Genomic DNA, 18,345 nt, shown 5'->3' on the forward strand with positions numbered 1-18,345 from the left:
GAAATACAAAGGTTTTCTTGACAGCTATTTTTCACTTTTTATATTTCAGGAAATAAATTGCTGTATACCCGGTATAGAATGAAAACCCACTGCATGGTGCAGCTCATTTATTGGCTCTGGGTACCTAGGGTTCTTGATGAACCTACAAGCCCTATATATCCCTGCAACCAGAAGAGTCTAGCAGACATAACGGTATATTGCTTTAAAAAAATAGGACATCGCAGGAAAAAGTTAGAGTAAATGTGGAGAAGAACGGCTGTTTTTTTTCACCTGAAGGTCAATATTGTTTTTTTATTTCAGCTGTTATTTTATGTAGGAAACCGTTGTAGGATCTACACAAATGACCCATTGCTGAATTCAGAATTTTGTCTACTTTTCAGAAATGTTTAGCTTTCTGGGATCCAGCATTGGTTTAACACCCATTTCTGTCACTAACTAGAAGGAGGCTGAAAGCACAAAAAAACAAAATCGTAAAAATGGGTATGTATCAGTAAAATGCCAAAATTGTGTTGAAAAATTGGGTTTCCTGATTCAAGTCTGCCTGTTCCTGAAAGCTGGAACGATTGTAATTTTAGCACCACAAACCCTGTGTTGATGCCATTTTCAGGAGAAAAAAAAAAAAAAAAAAAATCGCAAGCCTTCTTCTGCAGCCCTTTTTTCCCCCCTTTAAATTTTTTTTTTTTTTTTTTTAAAAAGCAACAAAAAAAAAAACACGACATTTTCGCTTTATTTTTGCTAATTTCTTAGTCTCCTTCAGGGGAGCCCACAAACTCTGGGTACTTCTAGATTCCCTAGGATGTTGGAAAAAAAAGTACGCAGCTTATGTGTTGGTAGCTTATGTGGGCAGAAAGTTATGAGAATTTAAGTGCGAACAACCCCAAATAGCCAAAAAAGGCCTGGCACCTGATGGGGAAAAGGCCTGGCATCGAAGGGGTTAAATGCAAGAATATAGGGGCTATGTTTTGGTGTTGGCATTTTTCGGTTCTATTTTTGCGACATATGCATGTAATACATAATAAACGAACCATTGCACACCTGTAAGCCCAGACATAATGGCTTTCCCATTGTTTGTTTAAAGTATTTTCTAAGGAAAAGATTTTAAATACATATTTATTTATAAAAAAGTTATTGAAGATACTGTGCATGGGTGAGCTTATTCAGTGCCTTTGATGTCGATTTCTTGAAAGATAATCAAAGACGAGGCAAAATGGCAAAGTAAAACCAAACTCCGTCAAATACATAGTCATGCATGTGGGACAGAGGAAAAAAACAGCCAATCCTTGAATCTGTGTTGTGAAAAGGTATGAGTTGGCACTAAGATGGCAGAAGCAGCACTGCAAGCTTCCATGATACAAAACATAAGCAGCAACAGACAGCAGCCCAAGAATCGACCCAAAACATTTAGGTAATGTACAGATAAGTACATATAAGCAAAGGTTGCTGCAGAATTTCCTTGCTTCGGGAGTTATGCATACTGGATGACTATTTCGATATGTTTGCCCCTGGCTGCATGCAAAAGCAAAATTATGATGCAAAGACAGAAACGCAGCTAGTGTTCAGACAACATTGTTACAAGAACATTTACATTCAACCAGCATTCAAAAATCTTAAAACCAACACTACTGAACCATTGTCGCTTGCAAATTCTCACACAGTTCAAATACGCAAGTGTTATCTTTAATAGATTTTTAGTCATTTATTATAAAACACCAGGGAGGAGAAAAAAAATTTGAACTCATTAACTATGCAAAATAGTTTAAACAGGAATTATGTCAAAAAACAAATATTCACCGTTTAAAGTGGCCAAAAGCTTTTCTGCCTTCAACTAAGGCAGATGATCCATATGCCTAAGCATACAAGCACCTTCTAGGTCTCGCATGCAGAAAGTGCGTGTGCTGTCGGGTATTGTTTACAATAAAAGGCCTGGAGCCCACCAACTGCTTAGCCTGTTGCCTTCATTGTCACTTTTCTTTGCTGCCCCCTAATTGGCTGGTGTGTGTCAGGCATCATTTCCTTTTTTTTCTCCAAAGTACGGATGCAGGCAAGTACCCTTCTTGACACTGTCACCCCCACTGTTTGCCAATAGTACTGAGGTTTTTTGACTGAATGTGCAATGGGTTCCTGCTAGCTAGGTCCCCAATGTCAGTGCTCTTCCCATAAAACAAGGTAAACTAAACTAACCAACTGGCACCCACTTTAGCGACCCTGTAAGTCCCTAGTAGTTGGTAGCCCTGGTACCTGGGACATGGGTACTAAAGAGGGTTCCTAAGGGCTGCAGCATGTATTGTTCACACTCTAAGGGAGCCCATATACAAACTGCACACAGAATGCCACTGCAGACTGTCATGGTGCAAACCAGGAGTGAAAACAAGACCCGGCACATTCATATTATGCCATGTCCAAATCACTGCATAGGATATAAGTAAGACACCCCTACAACAGGCCTTAGAGCCCTAAGGAAGGGTGCATTATATTTTATGTGAGGACATATCTGCATGAGCAGATATCCCTCTGAGATTACTAGATATTGCAAGTGAACAGGGAAGCCATCTTAAGGTATGTACTGGGCACTGGTCATTACGAGTTACTCAGTTACATAATGGCTTCACTGAAACCTACGGTGATTGGTGTCAAACACCTCGTCTTAATAAACCTATACTGATGCCAGTATTGAATTTATTCTGACACACACTCAGAGGGCACCTTAGGAGGTGCCCATGAAACTAACTAAGCCTCGAGTGTGCTAGCTGACATATCAACCAGCCTGCCAACACAGATGAGTTTCCCTTAGAGGTGACAGCTCGCGCTCTCAGAGGCCAGAAACGTCAAAGTCCCTGCTGCCTTTGATATGCGACCTTGGCTTCCCCAGACCTGGGAGAGGCCCCCCTGCCCAAAGGACCCCCCTTTCCTGAGGCTCATTTGGAAGCAGGAGAGGCAGGAAATTGACTATGCAAGGAGGTGTGTTACACTACCAGGCTAGTCACCCACCCATCCCCTAAGGTGGGCAGCCTGATGTGCTCCACAAAGGAAGGCTTGCACCACCTTGTTTTTGATGGAATTACGATTTCAGGGACAGGGTTATGCCGACTCCGAACAGGATGTGGTTATATAGGTGGTGTAGTCACCCCAGGGGGAAGTAGCCCACTGGCGACTCCCATGAGTATTTAGGTGCCCCCCCCCCCCCGAGACAGCAGGAAATTCGATTCATCTGACTGAAGGAGGCGGAGGACAAAGCCAACCAACACGAGAACTGTGGACCAGACTGGATTTTTGACGCCAAACCCTGCCTACCTGCTGATATCCTGAAAAATCGCCCAAACCTGACTCATCCTGCAGCTATTCATCTCCCAAAAGGCTTGGAGGGCTGCCAGCATTTCGCAATCCAGCCTGCATCTTCCTTGGATTGGAGGAGCCACTTCCCTGCAGCCTGCAGACACTGACCATGATGTCTGGTCCATCGATCTGCTGACCTCCGGGTTTACCGACGCAGCTGAGTCACCCACGAGGAGGTCACTCTGCTCCAGGAGGACAGACCTGTCTCCCCACCTAGTTTGGAGATGCCAAGCCCCCCCAGGAGTCGCTCTGCAGCTGGACCTGGGGGTACCGGAGCAATTGCAAGCACCAAGGCCTGTTTGTGTCTGGGTTAGACACCCACCACAGCAATAAGACAACCTGCCCCCGAGGGACGACAGAACTGACTCTTCTAGTGAGAGTGGCCCTACTGTCTGTTTTTCTACACCCCCTGCAGGTCTAACCAAACACTATAAGCACCTTTGACGCACAAACAGGACCATCCGACCAAGACCCTCCGCTAACGAGCTCCCCTGCCCGGGTCCACAACTATGAAATGTGCCCCCTTGCTCCCAGGACCCTCACAAACTGAGCCCCCATTCCGAGCTCCCAGACTTGTGCCCAAGTCACCCTCTACAGCCCGTTTTTAGATGCCCCTCACCCACGCCAACTATGCAGTGCACAAGGCACATGACTCACTCAGCACCTCAACAACCTCAGGCAGGTAAAAAACAAACTGCAGGTAGTTTTTTGTGACCTTGGCCCCCTAGCACCCTAAGACCTAAAAGGACTTCCTCCTGCCCAGAGATATCTCTGCAAGTACCCATATGCAGTACGCTTCTTCTACACTGAAAAAGAATACTGTGTCAAAGTGTACTTGTGTGTAATACTTACCTCACACTGCAAATTAATATCTCAAACAGTACTTACATTATGCTGAAGATGTTTAGTGTCTGAAAAATATAAAAAGTTATATTTGTTCTAAAATTGGTCTACAGTTTCTTCTTGAGTGTGTCTCATTTATTGACTCTGTATTCAACAAATTCTTAGCACTATTCTCTGATAAGCCTAAACTGCTTGCCCACACTACCAGAAAAGGTGAGCATTTAGGGTTATTACTTTAAATTCTGTCAGCCATTAGAGGTCACCTGTACTATCTGCATAGTGTACCCCCACATTGGTACACTGCATATATAGCCAGCTTCCTGCTATGGACAAGCAGATTAATTCCTCTTGACGGACGTCTGTTCGTTGCTTGCTCTGTGACTGAGGTACCATCACTGCCTCTCAGTGTTGCTTCTCACCCCTCCTAACCCTTTCCCATGTTGCTTCTTCGCCGACCCCTTCTCCGTGTTGCTGTCACCTCCCATCCACCTACCCCTCCCCACTGATGTTCCTTGCCTATACCTCCCAAACACTTGCTTACCCGTTCTACACAGGGGGAGGGAGGGTGAAGCATTATGACACAGCACACAAGCTTTTCAAACGTTACTCAAATCTCTCATGCTCGCCAACTTACCCTTTTGGCACGTGCACGAAAAAAAAAAAAAAAAAAAAAAATCTGTCACACAGCAACTGGCAGAATTTGGTCTGAACTGTGTGTTACAACGTGGAGTTGCTGAAATTCCACCCCATAGTCATATCTGAAGTCTACGTTGGAAGATGAAGGCAGAAGACCTTATCTTCAACCCAGGAAACGACCTTCGGCCTCGTCAGTGAAATCAGCTGTTGACAAATAGTGGGTTACCACTACACACAGAGTCTTCAATTAAAGTACTCTGACTGTTTATCCAGACGAGTTAATTAGCTAAAAGACTGGACACAAGAAAAAATTCCTACATAATCGAGATTATGTGCACCTTCTCAGGAACAACAACTTTTCACCATAGCCATAGGGCAAGTCCTCCAACCCCAGAGATCCCCACGCACTGGTGCAGAACTGCAACTACCTCCTAGAGATGAAAGAGGGGTGGGAGGGCTTAAATGGGGATTTAGTAATGGTATAAGCACAAGGTGTGCAATGTAAATAACCCTCTAATCACTGAATTCCTGGGTCACAAGGCAATAAACCGAGTTCAGGATCCTCACAAAATTATGATAGTAACTTGTACTCTTATATAAAGAAGAACACAGGAGTGGTATATGTGGAGAAAGTATCCGATGTCACTAAGCCACCAAAAATCAGCACAGAAAAACTTTTCCAGGCAAAATACGGGATATAAGGAATGACATTAAAGAAAGAAGCAACGCTGAATATGTCAGCCATTGGTTATGAAATTTTGCCAGACTTTTGGTGTGTTTCAACCATGCATTTTGTAGTTTAAAGGATGGTGCTGAAATAAAAGTAAGAAATTATTGGATGTAATATTTGGAGCCCTAAGCCTCAATTTACTTGAACACGAGCTAGGGAGCTTTCTAATCAAAGCCTGGATCCAAACTATGCAAAAATAATATGAAAAATAAAATAAATAAAAAATGTTACACACTTAAGCCAGTGCCTGTAAACAGTCACTCACAAAAACATTATTATTTTTTCAGAAAGCCATCTTACCAAGTTCTTCCCCCGTGTTATAATCATATTTATAAAGCTTGAAGTCATCACCACCTGCAACAACACATTCTTTCTCTGGATGCAGAGATGCAGAGTTGATGGAAGCAGGGGCTTCAAAGGACTTTATCAGCTCCAAACTGAAAAGAAAAGAAGCTTATTTGTAAATTCTGTGGTAAAGAAAAATATCACTATTTAACGTAACTCTCTCTTGATATGATCTAGTGACTTATGTATGTAGGATGATAATATAGGTAAGAGGCAAGCTGGGTAGGTACACCTCTAAATTTGAAAAACAGAAAGGGAGCACTCTTCCTCGCACTCCAGCATGTAGTCAACCCCAATGCATCATGGTAAATGCAGTACAAGTTCGTTTTGTATCCATAAAGTAATCTAAAGTTTTTCACCTTAGTAGGTGCAGCAAGTGCTGTAAATATCTGGACATGTGTTTCTGGGTTCAGCCCCTCATTAACCGAGAGCAGCTTTGTCTGTTGGGTTGCTGGGAATGCTACACCTCTAAATTTGTTTACACTGAATTCAAGGTTGTCACACATCTGAAAATTTTCTTTTGTGGTTCGAGAGCTTAGGTAGGGGACTGAATGATCTAGCCTCTCACAGTGTCAGCTGAAAAACGAGCATTACAGTTGGCAATGGTAATCGACTCACATTTTTGTCTTAATTGGTTCATTTTGACACTGAAGAATTGAACTGAAACATGAACATGCCTAACACATCAGATCACTGCCAGAACTAGAAAGTGGTAAATGTCTGTGTTACTATCTCGTCTCCATTTTACATTTATTAGCTACAACTTCTCATTGACTGGTTATCAATACTGTTATGTATTGGAAATAGTAGCTATTGTAACCAAAACCTAAAAAATGAGCAGGCTTTGGGTCAGCTCCTTACTCATGACTGGGCTTTGCGGTCTCTCTCTGTTTTTTCTTAATTCCATCATTTTCTTCCCTCTTCGTCCCATCTAGGAGCATTACGGTCCAGACTGGAGAAGTTGCACCGTTCATGGCATGCTTGAGGTCACTCCTTTTTGCGTCCAAAGTTAACCAAGACTTTTTGATTTTACTATAATTATATTATACTATACTATACTTGCATGTTGGGAATTTCAGCCAACCATCTTTAGTGATTTGTTTGTTACTGCATCGTTCATATTTTTCTTCCATCAACAACCACAGCAAATAGAACATAGGAGGGGGCAAGAGGTCAGCCCACTTCAGCCACTTGCTGACTTTGCTATGAGCAACAGAATTGTGTCTGCAGGACAGGCAGCGTGAAATGACCAGAGGCAGAGTTTGCCACAAGGTAGAACCCACAAGATAACAACCACCAGAGCGTTTTTGGCAGGGTGGAACACCGATGAACATCTTCTGTAGGAATTGATCTTTGCAGATGGTGAAAAAGTTGTAGACCCCAAAAGCTTGTGAGCCAGTGTGCAAAACAGCACAGAGAAAAATTACCATACTGCACTGAGACACCGTGAGCTACAACATAGCACAGCGGGACACACAGTGACACACCAGGGCTCAAAGTACACTGGGGCCCACGGATACATTCTGAAGAGCACTGTTAGACATGGCATTCTTGGCATGGTTTTACCCTAACGTTTTTGCTTTCAAACCTGTTTTTGCTGGCTTTAGGATTCTGCACACACTACCACTGCTAACGTGCTTGTGCTCTCCACTTAAAACAAGTTAGATTTGCTTTCACCAAATTGGTATATTTTATTTACTTCCAGGTTCTTAGTAAAGTGGCACTACCTGTGCCAAGGCCCTGTAAATTAAGGCCACTAGTGGGCCTGTAGCACCGATTTTGCCATCCACCTAGGTAGCACTTTAAACATGGTTCAGGCCTGCCATTGCAGCCTATGTGCATGCAGTTTCAAACTGCCATTTCGACCTGGCAAAATAAACCTTTGCTAGGCCCAACCCTTCCTTTTTAATACATATATGTCACCCATAGGGTAGGCCCTGGACAGCCCAGAAGGCAGGGTGCAATATACTTAAAATGTTGGACATGTACCGATAATGAAAAATACCTATACTTATTTATCACTACTGCAAGGATTACCTCTCCCAAAGGATAACTTTGGAGTTACCATAAACTAATAAGCTGCAATATCCAAGTGGCAACCAGCTAATGTTAGATGGCTACATATTCTGAATCCCAGCAGTCCCCCTAAACTGCACACTTTTCTAAGAGTGCACACAGAAACTACATACCAAAATGTAGCAAGTGAGTGGAATATTGCAGCCTTCTGCCAGAATCATTCAAGTCTCTGTCTGTAATGCAGGGAGCTATCTCCAGTTTGGAAATAGCCAACACAAACTGCAGCTAAAGATAAGAGAAGAATTTTGGGGATGGATAAAAGTGACTAAGGTAGTGGCAGAGTCTGCTGCATATTGATCCAATAAGGCACCCCCTGCTCGCCTTGAAGCTTTTCTGCAACATGGTGGACGGAGGCACACACCAAGGACTTAACCCAGCAAAGAGGATGTGAGCACCAGCAGAGCTTTAACAAGCAACCGTCAGATAAGAGGTTGCCAATACTACTGCAACCTGCAGCTCATTATATAATTGTTGGCAGCAACCGTCACCTATGAGTGTGTATTTTCAAATGTGTACTCAAAAGGAGGACTTGAAAGAAGTTCCTAAATTCAAGTATTGTTTGCTCTATTTTGAAGCTGGAAGCATTACCAAAAAAAGATTCTTGCATGGATCTTGTGTCACTCGCTGGTGCTCGTTGAGTTGGTCTTTTGGCGACTGCACTGATGACCAGTACAACCTGGGTGGCACAATTTAGAATTGGATCTTGTGTAGTTGGGCGCAGTGATGCATTTCAACAGACGGACACTTACTTTAGTGTACCTCACCACTGCTGCAAAGTGTAAAATTGCTCAGCACTCGTTTATTGACCCAAATGTGAAAGACCTTTGAATGTGAATAAAAGAATGGATAATACAGGTTATATGTAGGTTTGTATCAAAAACATGAGCTCTTACATAGCTAAAGACATCAGGTTTAAGAACTCCCGAGATTATGGGATGAACGTCACTGATCAATAAGGCCTAAATCACACTCGTCCGTCGTTGGGCCGTGCACAAACCGTTTCTGCATAACAGCTTCTAAAGGAGTGAAATAATTTGGATTACAGGTGCCCAACACTACCTCGGAGATAGCTGTGAACGCACTAAGCAACACTGTAGATTATAGCAATAAATTGGACATAATCTTACTATATTCTCGAGCCCAAGTTTGGTCACAAACTCAGACACTGGCTAGTCCACACCTGTCCTGTGAGGTTACTTTTACTAACTAACTTTACTTTGAAACCTTTTTGCTATTCAGAGTGGGGTCTCACGGGTTCCTCTGTATCATCCATCTTCAACACGTGTGACCAATGAAATAATTTGTCTGCTCTTTTAAGTGTTACAACAATGATGCCTGACTGACTGACTCACATTTGGATCATTAGGCAGTGAGCTCTACACACAACCTGAGCAACTGCTAGATATGTATCCACTGGTAATTGAGCAAGGTGTTTTTCTTTTTTAATTAACTGAAAGAAAATAAAAAATAAAAAAAAAATGCCGGTAGTCAAATCATTGGAAATGCCACTAGGTGAGGACCTCTTCAAAAGCCGAAATTAGTGGTTTCCTCCTGCTTTCAAATGTTCATCTTCTGGTAAAGAGTCCCACTTCTATCTTAGGAGCTTCACTCCATGGAAATTGCTATGAGCATGTGTTTTTTGTTTTTAACTGACAACTTTAATAGGCCACAAAACCCTCCCAAAGCTGAAGGGCATACAAAGTTTCATGTCCAAAGTTCTTCACATTTATGACCTTTTCAACAAGGGTCAGAAGAGCAAAGCATACTATACTGGCTTCTGGTGAAGCAACAAGTCAGTATTAGTGCCTCTAAATTAAGCGTAAGGTATATTACAGGAATGACTGATCATGCTTGAGCAAGTGGGTCTCTTTGAATAGCCACCTAACTTTATAACATTCCCATCAAAATGTAATGTCTTTAGAATAACTTTCAATTCCCATCCGGTCGAATTGCACAAACTGATTCGGTGCTTTGCTTGGTTACCTGCTTAGCAACTGGTAAAGCAATGGGGCCCTGTTGTAACAAGGGGGCTCTGGGTACTAATGCAAGGAAAATAAAGTCGTCCCTGATCTGCTCTCTCCTCTTTTCCTGCTCCAAATTAAAGCATATGTTGTGTGCCTGGATATGAAGTCAATGGAGCACTAAAACAGTTGTGCTGCCATACCGGGTTGAAGCCAGTTGATGCATATCAGTCAGTGGCCCTAAAAGAGGAGCACATTAAGAGAATAACCAGGGTAAATGGCACAGCCACAACCAAACACCTTAAAGAAGATTGACTGCCTCCCCACCCAGCTTAAACAAGGACAGCAGAGCAAGCAAAAGCCAATGTTTGCCTTCCAGAATATAGAAGACAAATGCTAAAGTTAAGTAGGCTTTGGGATACATGTAATCATGGTACAGTGATAATGTGTATTATATGATACTTGCTTCCATGGCACCAAATTCTAGCTAATTGATGGGGCACTCGTCTTTTGTTGGGTCCATCCACAATTTCAGTTTTGACTTTGAAACAGAGTGAATAACTAGTCTAACAACTTACTGTTTCTGGATATAAAAGGGCCCCTGGGAGTAAGCAATTCAAGTTCACTTTTTCAATCAGCAAAGATCCAGCATGGTGCAAAGAACTGAACAAAAGGTACAAAGTTTTACAGCACCCTTCCTTTTATTAGTAAGAACCATACTCAGGAACTGAAACTGTCTGCAGTTGCTGACGTTTGAGGAAAATAATTTGGACTTATTTATTTTTAATCTTAGAATCTGCCCTAATGTTGAAGAACAAACTGGCACAATTGCCCCAACCCAATGTCAAGAGACGCACTGCCTGAGCGAGATGAGGCATCCAAGACCAGACCAGAAAGCTGATGTTCTGTGTTATCTTCAACGGTCACATCAAAATTTAGGCCTATGTTCCCAGCTCTTTACATCACTTGAAAGATCCATTCCCGCTGCAGTTGGCAACAGTTACAAGCAGTAGGCCCAGAACCGAATATAATCCAGTAGAGACTACAAAGGACTGCAAATATACGGCTTAAATTCCTAGACCTTTTGTTTGCCCTGAAATTAAATGTGAAGATGGCACAGGACCAAAAGATGACAGCTGGAAAGGGACCAAAATGGCCAAGAGAACCGTAGTGATTTCTGGATCAGTCTCTGGCTGATCCAGCTTTATACATTACAACACAGTTCGACTATAGAAGATGGGCACAATGCTAAATCCACACACCCTAAATTTAAAAAAAAAGTTAGGGACACATATTTCCATGTGATCTGAGAATGTCAGAGAGAAGTGATGGGGTGGGAGTTCGCAGTAAACCCAAAAATGATGTTAATGGTGTGCCCCACAGCACCACAGCCTTTAATGGAATCTGCTTGCCAGGAGCCCCTAAAAAACATTGCCAACCACTATAACATACTATATTGTAAGGTAAAGTGGATTTGTAGAGCACTGCTTGTTACCCAGACAGGTATCCTGGCTCCGAGTAGGTGACTGTAGGCATGTGGTGAGGCTGGGCCTTAATACAGGCAGTCTTGATGGTCCCACAAAAAGGCTGACTAGCCAGGTCTTCAGCTTCTTGCGGAATTCATAAAGTCAGGAGGAGGCCCGATGTGTTGTGGAGGCCCTTTTCAGCATCTGGTGGGAGAATGAACAACTTCCAGTTCTGCTTCTATAGATGCGGGGTTTGGGAGAGTGATGCTGAGTGAAGCTGTGTAGTGGGTTGATGGACGTGAAGCTGGTGAGTGAGGTATGTGGGTCCCATATTGTGTGGTGACTTGAATGAGGGACAAAGGTTTGACTTTGCAGTTCCTCCAGATGGGGAGCCAGAGGAGCTCTCCGAGGAGTGTGCTCGGCATGGGAGGTCAAGGAAGAGTCTGGCGGTGACGTTTTGTATGGTTTAAAGTTTGAAGAAAATGGGTTGGGATGCCAGTGTAGAGTAGGTTGCTGTAGTCCAATCTTCTTGTGAGTACAGCTAGCGTGAAGGTACGCTGGGTGTCCAGTAGGAGCCACATGAGGATTTTAAGTAACATGCAGAGGATGTGGAAGCATGCTGTAACTCTGTTGACCTGGGACTTCATGGTGAGGTTGGTGTCTAGAACGAAGCATAGGTTCCTAACGTGGACAGTTAGGTGGGTTCAAGATTGGTGGGTCACAAGGCGGAGTCCCAAGGTGAGCCCTTCCCCCCCCCCCCCAAAGATCAGCACTTCCTTTTCGTCAGTGTTGAGCTTGAGGCAGTTTTCCTTCATCCAACTGGCCACGCTGGTCATGCAATGTTTGTCTTTATGGTGACAGAGTCACCTGAGAGGAGAAAAAATGAGTTGGATGTCATCAGCATAGATTATGTGGGATATGATAATGGTTGCTAGAGGAGTCCTGTACATGCTGAAAACGAGACTGTGCAGATGAGATCCTTAGGGTCGGATGCAAATGCCAAGAGCTTGACTTCTTGGGTTCTTCAGAAGAGGAAGGAAGCTATCCATTTGAGTGCTGGTACTTTTATTGCTGCTGTGTGTAATCTGGCGGTGAGCGTGTGGTGGGAGACTGATGAAGGCAGAACAGAGGTCAAGGAGGATTAGGGCAGCGGTCTGTCCACAGTCGAAGATGGTGCATATGTCCTCTGTGGCAGCGATGAGAAATGGTGTTGTGGTTGTTTCAGAATCCTCACTGAAATTTGTCCAGGAGCTTGTGGTGTTCTTGGTGGTCAGAGGTGTCTGTTGATGGTCTTCAATGACTCTGGCTGGGAAGGGGAGCAGTGAGATGGTTTGGTAATTGCTGAGTACTTCTGAGTCAGCTGAGGGTGTTTGGAGGAGGGCAGTGACTGACAAGTTGACAGCTATCTGGCAAGGTGGCTATCTTGAAGGAGGTGATGATGTAAGTGAGTGCAGTGCTGATCTTGGCTCTTCCTAGGTTGTAGCTATGATGGGGGACAGTAGTCTGTGGGAGCCCATGAGTGGACAGTTTTCATTATTGCTGCAGTGTTCTTGATGGATGGAGGGTTCCTTGGTGTCAGGTGGTAGGCTTTGGTTGATGAGGTAAGCAGGGCAGGAAGGTCAATGGGGAAAGAGGGTGGCTGGGGTTCAAAGTTTCTGTATATCTTGCAGATGGCTGTGTGTGGAAGAAGTCAGAGAGGTTGCTGCAGAGTTCTTGTGTACTGGTGATGGTTTGGACTGATGGGTTGGAGAATTCCTTGACAATGGTGTAAAGTTCCTTGCAGTTGTGGAGCCAGATTAGATTCTCAGGGCCAGGGCCTTTTTCTTGGTCTCTTCTATTTGACAGTAATAGTGTCAAAGTGTGGTCTTGTAGTTGCTTCTTGCAAGAGATCCTCAAGTGGTTCTTTATTGCCTTTCGAGTTGTCTGCAAACTCTCTTGGATTCTCTGAGGTCAGTGTTGTACCAGCTAGCTTGTTTGTTGGACCTTTTGGGTTTGGTGTTTTTCCAGGTGCACCAGGGTGTTGGCGCAGGTGGTGATCTTGCTGTTGAATTGTTTGTGTCATTGATGGGGCTGTTTTTTTTATAACTTTCTTCAAGCAATGGCTTGGGGCGTTGCTAGACTGTTATGAGGAAGTGGATGATTGAGAAGGCCGTCCATGTGAGTGGAGAGATGTGGTCAATTTTAAACATGTTGGAGTATGAAGTCTTTGGTGCCCATGGCGAGGGATGTGTGTGAGGAGGCTGCTGAAGTGGGTGCGAGGTCCTGGGGGCCGGTAGATGAAGGTGCCTTTGGTAGCGGTTTTACTGTCGTCTGAAGCTTGATGTGCACGTGTTCCATAAAAGTGGATTCTGGGTTAGTAATAGAGGTATACTTGATGGTTTCTGTGGATCCTTCTGGTTTATGGGGTCGGTTTCTGGTGCAGGATGTTGTCTCCAATAGGCCCATCTATGGCAGTTGTGTGGGGTTGAGGCAGCACCGGTGTTCTGAGGCAACTCCCAAAAAGAGGGAGGAGACAAGAGATGGGGACATTTGCCCCACAACTTAAGAAATGGTGAATAGAGCCAGAGGCTGTGAAGCACACCAAACTCTGGGGCAAACGGTAGGGACTAGCCACAGATCACAGATTCATGCATTAAAGAAAAGACGGTTACTTGAACTGTACTGCCTATACTCACCCCTGGATGTAACTGAATAATTTGAATATTGCATTGAGTTACAAGTATAAGATGTGGAATAGTGCAGCAAGCCTGTATTTGTTACTTGTTAAAAATCCAAATACAAAGGAGTTTTAAAAAACCACAAAAAAAAACATAGTGCTCTAGATAATGCAGATCACTTTCTGATGTAAACCTGCTGGAGACGTCTTCTATTCATGGTCACGTCACATAACCCATTATGTAGCCCTGCGCCTTGCAACCAGATTCTTTCACACAGTGGCTACCCATTAGTCTGGATAGCAACTGATATACATCTATTAGTAAGACTCAGCCAAACCAATACCCTATCGCCTCCTGCTCTCCCTGATTCTTGTTTGCTGCCTCTGTATGTCCAGACAGATCTGGTATGACTTTTGGGTGTCCCAGGGCCAAACTTTCCACCTCTCCCCTGCTTCGTCAACATCTTCAGCAATGTCAGCCTGGCCTCAGCGCACAAATGCCTGGTGCACAGCTGCATAATTGCCACTTTGTCAAGACCCAGTAATGCCCACACTGTCTCTCCCCAGAGGGCTTCAGTATACCCAAACAGCAAGTATGCAATTAACTCAAATCAACAAACCAAGCAAACAGCAGCTAGGCTGCCCAAACAGTTTGACCATGCAAGTGTCCCCTGTGAGCAGACCCCCATTTGCATGGTTTTAGAAAGATTCTGCTGTTTAAGTCACTTTACCGAGCTCACAGAATTTAGTAACTTCCAAGCTATTATACATCTACTGAGCTATTGAACTTCATGTACTAATTAGAAAATCAAAAGAACAGACTGCATCATTTAATTTATTAGTTGTTTTCCAAAAGCATCCGTCAAGATTAATACTCAGCTGGTACCCCCCCACCCTCCACCTCACTAAAGGAAATGAAGAGCCTGCAAAGATTGTTTTTGAAAATTCTGTTAGCTCACAGCAGAATCAGATTCCAGTGGTTTCAAGGATCAGAAGCAACATTCTTCACAAGGATCTCCCAACGTTAGCCAAATAGGGAATCATAAAACACCACAATAGTTAACAGAGGGCAAACTGGAAGGATAGAGCAATATTTGCCAGATCAGCAGGGCAAATCTCTATAGCTTCTCTAGTAAATTGAGCTGACGTTTTTACACTGAACAGCAGACTGAGGTGATAAGATGACACTGTATTTGCTAGCAGTAGTTGTAAATGGTGCAAACGTGTTTACACAAGGGAAGGAAAGGTAGGTTGGCCACACACTTGGAAAGAAAATCCTGAAGGCATAATTTAGAACTTATGTGCAATCATCATAGTGTAGATCAAAGTGGAAACATTAGAGATTTTAAGATCTTTTAAGGTACAGCCTGCCCATATATTCACAGTGTAAAAAATATTCAACCTACCTTTCTGTATTATAAAGAGCAATTGTTTTGCCATAAGTGATAACTAAGGTCTCTCCCTCTGGTAGATATTCCATGCTGCTTACAGGCGTGGGAAAGCTGAGAGTCTTCACTTCAGCCATGCTTGCTCTGTCCCATAGCCTATAAAAATAGAACTAGCATATTACATGGCAGGTCAATCAATCACTATACAGAGTCAACACAAAAAAAAACATTTAGCTGTGCAGAGCGTATGTTCACTGCACATGCATCTTTTCTTGGGCTATCAATGGGAGGCTTACACAATACCCACGTATCAGTTGATTTCACAGATATCTAGCTTGACAATAACTTTAAAAAACTTACAGACTAGATGTGATCCATCAGGAAACTATTGGTTTGCTTCACTGCATTTAGCATTCATAATTGAGGCAAAATGTACTTGCTACACAAAACCATTAAAGCAAAATCTTCTCACTTCTACAACCAAGGACCCAGCATTTAATATCATATGATCATTTTCCCGCGTGCATTAAAAAAAAATAATAATAATAATAAAAATAAAAAAAAACAGCATCTTTTTAAATTGGACCAATAGATCAAAGCAGTGGTTCCCCAACCTTGTGACTTTCGTGGACCCCCACTTTATCATTACTGGAACTCGGGGACCTCCATTGAATCATGTTTGGAAATCGGGGACCCCTCCAACTGAGTCCTTACTGAAAGCTGGGGACCTAATCTGTTAATATTATTTAATTTTCTAAGCAGTCACGGACCCCCAGGGGTCCCTGGACCACAGGTTGGGAACCACTGGATTAAAGTATTGGGATAAAGCAATAAAATGCAGACAGCTGTGGTGTTAAACCTAATATAAATGGTCCTTTTTACAACATACAATTTTGTGCTACCTTTGTATCACACATACAAAAAAAATAGCAATTTCAACACGACCCACTCCCAGAGATCGCCCTGTAACACTAGCTGCATAGTCAAATGTAAAGGTAGAGTTGTAGAGTGTTCTTAGCGCCTCTCCTGGTGTAATTAGTATATGGACGTGAGAATCTGCGTGATCTTCTGTGTTCAATTTGTGACTAAAACAAATATAATGGATTGGGTAGTCAAACATCATAAAACCAATCGATGTCTAAAATGGATTACCAGACTGCCCACATCGCTTTGATTGTCTTTTCTCTGGCTAACCGACTGACTCAACTGTTGGTCGACTGCATAGAGAGGTAGAAGTAGAACTTCATTGTTGCAATGAACACAAAGTGAAAAAGAATAGATGCAACCTGCAAACTGCAGCCCTAGTCAGATGCAGAATTAAAGTCCGTTGCTCCTTCTAGGTATGCCTTTAGGTCCAATGTAAAGCCCTTAAAAAAGGGATGGTGTAAAGTTATTCACATATACAATTAAACGTAAATTATATAAGAACGTTTTTCTAAAAAATGCCAATGTGCTTGTGCAAGGTTGTAGTAAGACACATGCACCATCATTAAGTTATCCAAGTTCAGAGGTCGTACGCTTTAGCTTTGTATAAATCAAACTGCAGCTGTGGCAGGGAAACAAATGTATCAGGCTCAACACATCAGTTGACTGAAATAGGGGAAAAGGGTGCCAATTCATTATCTGTGTTTTCCTGAAACATTTGTCAAACAGGAAAGTAGTGGTTTTAAACAATGACAATCTCCGGGGAAGGGGGTGGTGAACAATTCCAAACAACTATTAACTATTTAATTGACATCTTATGTCGCCCAATTTTCTTTTGCAAACATTCACATTTGGGAGTTCTTTTAATTTGTATCACAAAACAAATTATATTACAAGCTGTAGTGTGTATTACTTTAAGCAGCAACGTAACTGTACAAAATTATTTGCGATTTCTTTCTAGAGCATGCTTTAGTAGAAGCCTAAGCATAGGTTAATGATTACATTATACTGTTAAGTTCCCTTCTGGACTTTATTGTGTAGTTAAAAACCAGGGTTGCACACTCCGTATTCTTTAAGATAAATGTACAATTACAGGGGGAAACGTATGCAAAAATGATGATTTTATTCAAAGTTCTCTTTGCATTTAAAGTCCTACAAGTTGAAGTGCCAGTGGCCTTACAAGAAACATACAGTGGCTTTATAAGAAAAAAAGCGGACACGTGAAGTTTCATCCATGCAGCTTCAAGGCCCTACTGCTTGGCATCTGAACAGCATGCCTAGTCAGCGCTCCATCATTCATGGATGAAGTGAAGTAAATACAAATTTAAATTTGGTCTATGTTTTTAAGCATGAATAAGGTATTAACAGTTTATAGGATCCTAACAAATATCTATTGTAAAAGAAAATCTGGTAATAAAGTAACTAGCATCTTGTGCAAAGCATGAACATTTAACCCATAACAGTGCACCAAGGTTTTAATTTTCAACCTCTGCTCTACTGCTAACAAAAACAAGCATGTCCAGTTAGAGGTGAACAGGGAGGGTTGTTTCCTTTTCTTATTACACTGAATATTGTCGTCTCTGCAGACCAAGGTCTTTTTATTTTTTTATTTTATTGTTAACACTGCAAAATGGTACAGAACTCGAAAGGGACCAAGGTCCCAACATCTACGAACAATGATACATAATAAATCAGATACTGTGAAACGCAAATAAGACATTGGAATGTTGCCAATCACGTTTTGAAAACAAAACACATTAATCAAGGGAAAAGATAAAAGATAAGAGATGGGGAAAAAGGCAGAGTACCAGGTTATGGGATATTCGGGATGGGCGAAGGGGGGGAAAAATAGTCAGACTAACAGGGCGGTGAGAGTATAAGTACAAGGTCATCTGGACACCCAGTGGTAAAAAAAAGTCATTCCTCACTGTGTTGAAACCTGGATTGGGGTCATGTCGCGACGTGCTTGTACTTTAGAACACCAGGT

At 42.6% G+C, this 18,345-nt stretch overlaps 1 protein-coding gene across 1 annotated transcript in view; it reads right to left on the reverse strand.

The window, feature by feature from the left end:
* Positions 1-18,345, reverse strand: part of STRAP (serine/threonine kinase receptor associated protein) — a 137,972-nt gene that overhangs the window by 72,725 nt on the left and 46,902 nt on the right. Inside the window, exons 6-7 of the mRNA XM_069228472.1 lie at positions 15,453-15,590; positions 5,843-5,979 (exon numbers count right to left, since the gene is read on the reverse strand). Of these exons, the coding sequence (XP_069084573.1) occupies positions 5,843-5,979; positions 15,453-15,590 (275 nt within the window). The remainder of the gene's footprint in view (positions 1-5,842; positions 5,980-15,452; positions 15,591-18,345) is intronic.

Source organism: Pleurodeles waltl, chromosome 4_1 (genome assembly GCF_031143425.1).
Source record: "Pleurodeles waltl isolate 20211129_DDA chromosome 4_1, aPleWal1.hap1.20221129, whole genome shotgun sequence".
NCBI lineage: Eukaryota > Metazoa > Chordata > Amphibia > Caudata > Salamandridae > Pleurodeles > Pleurodeles waltl.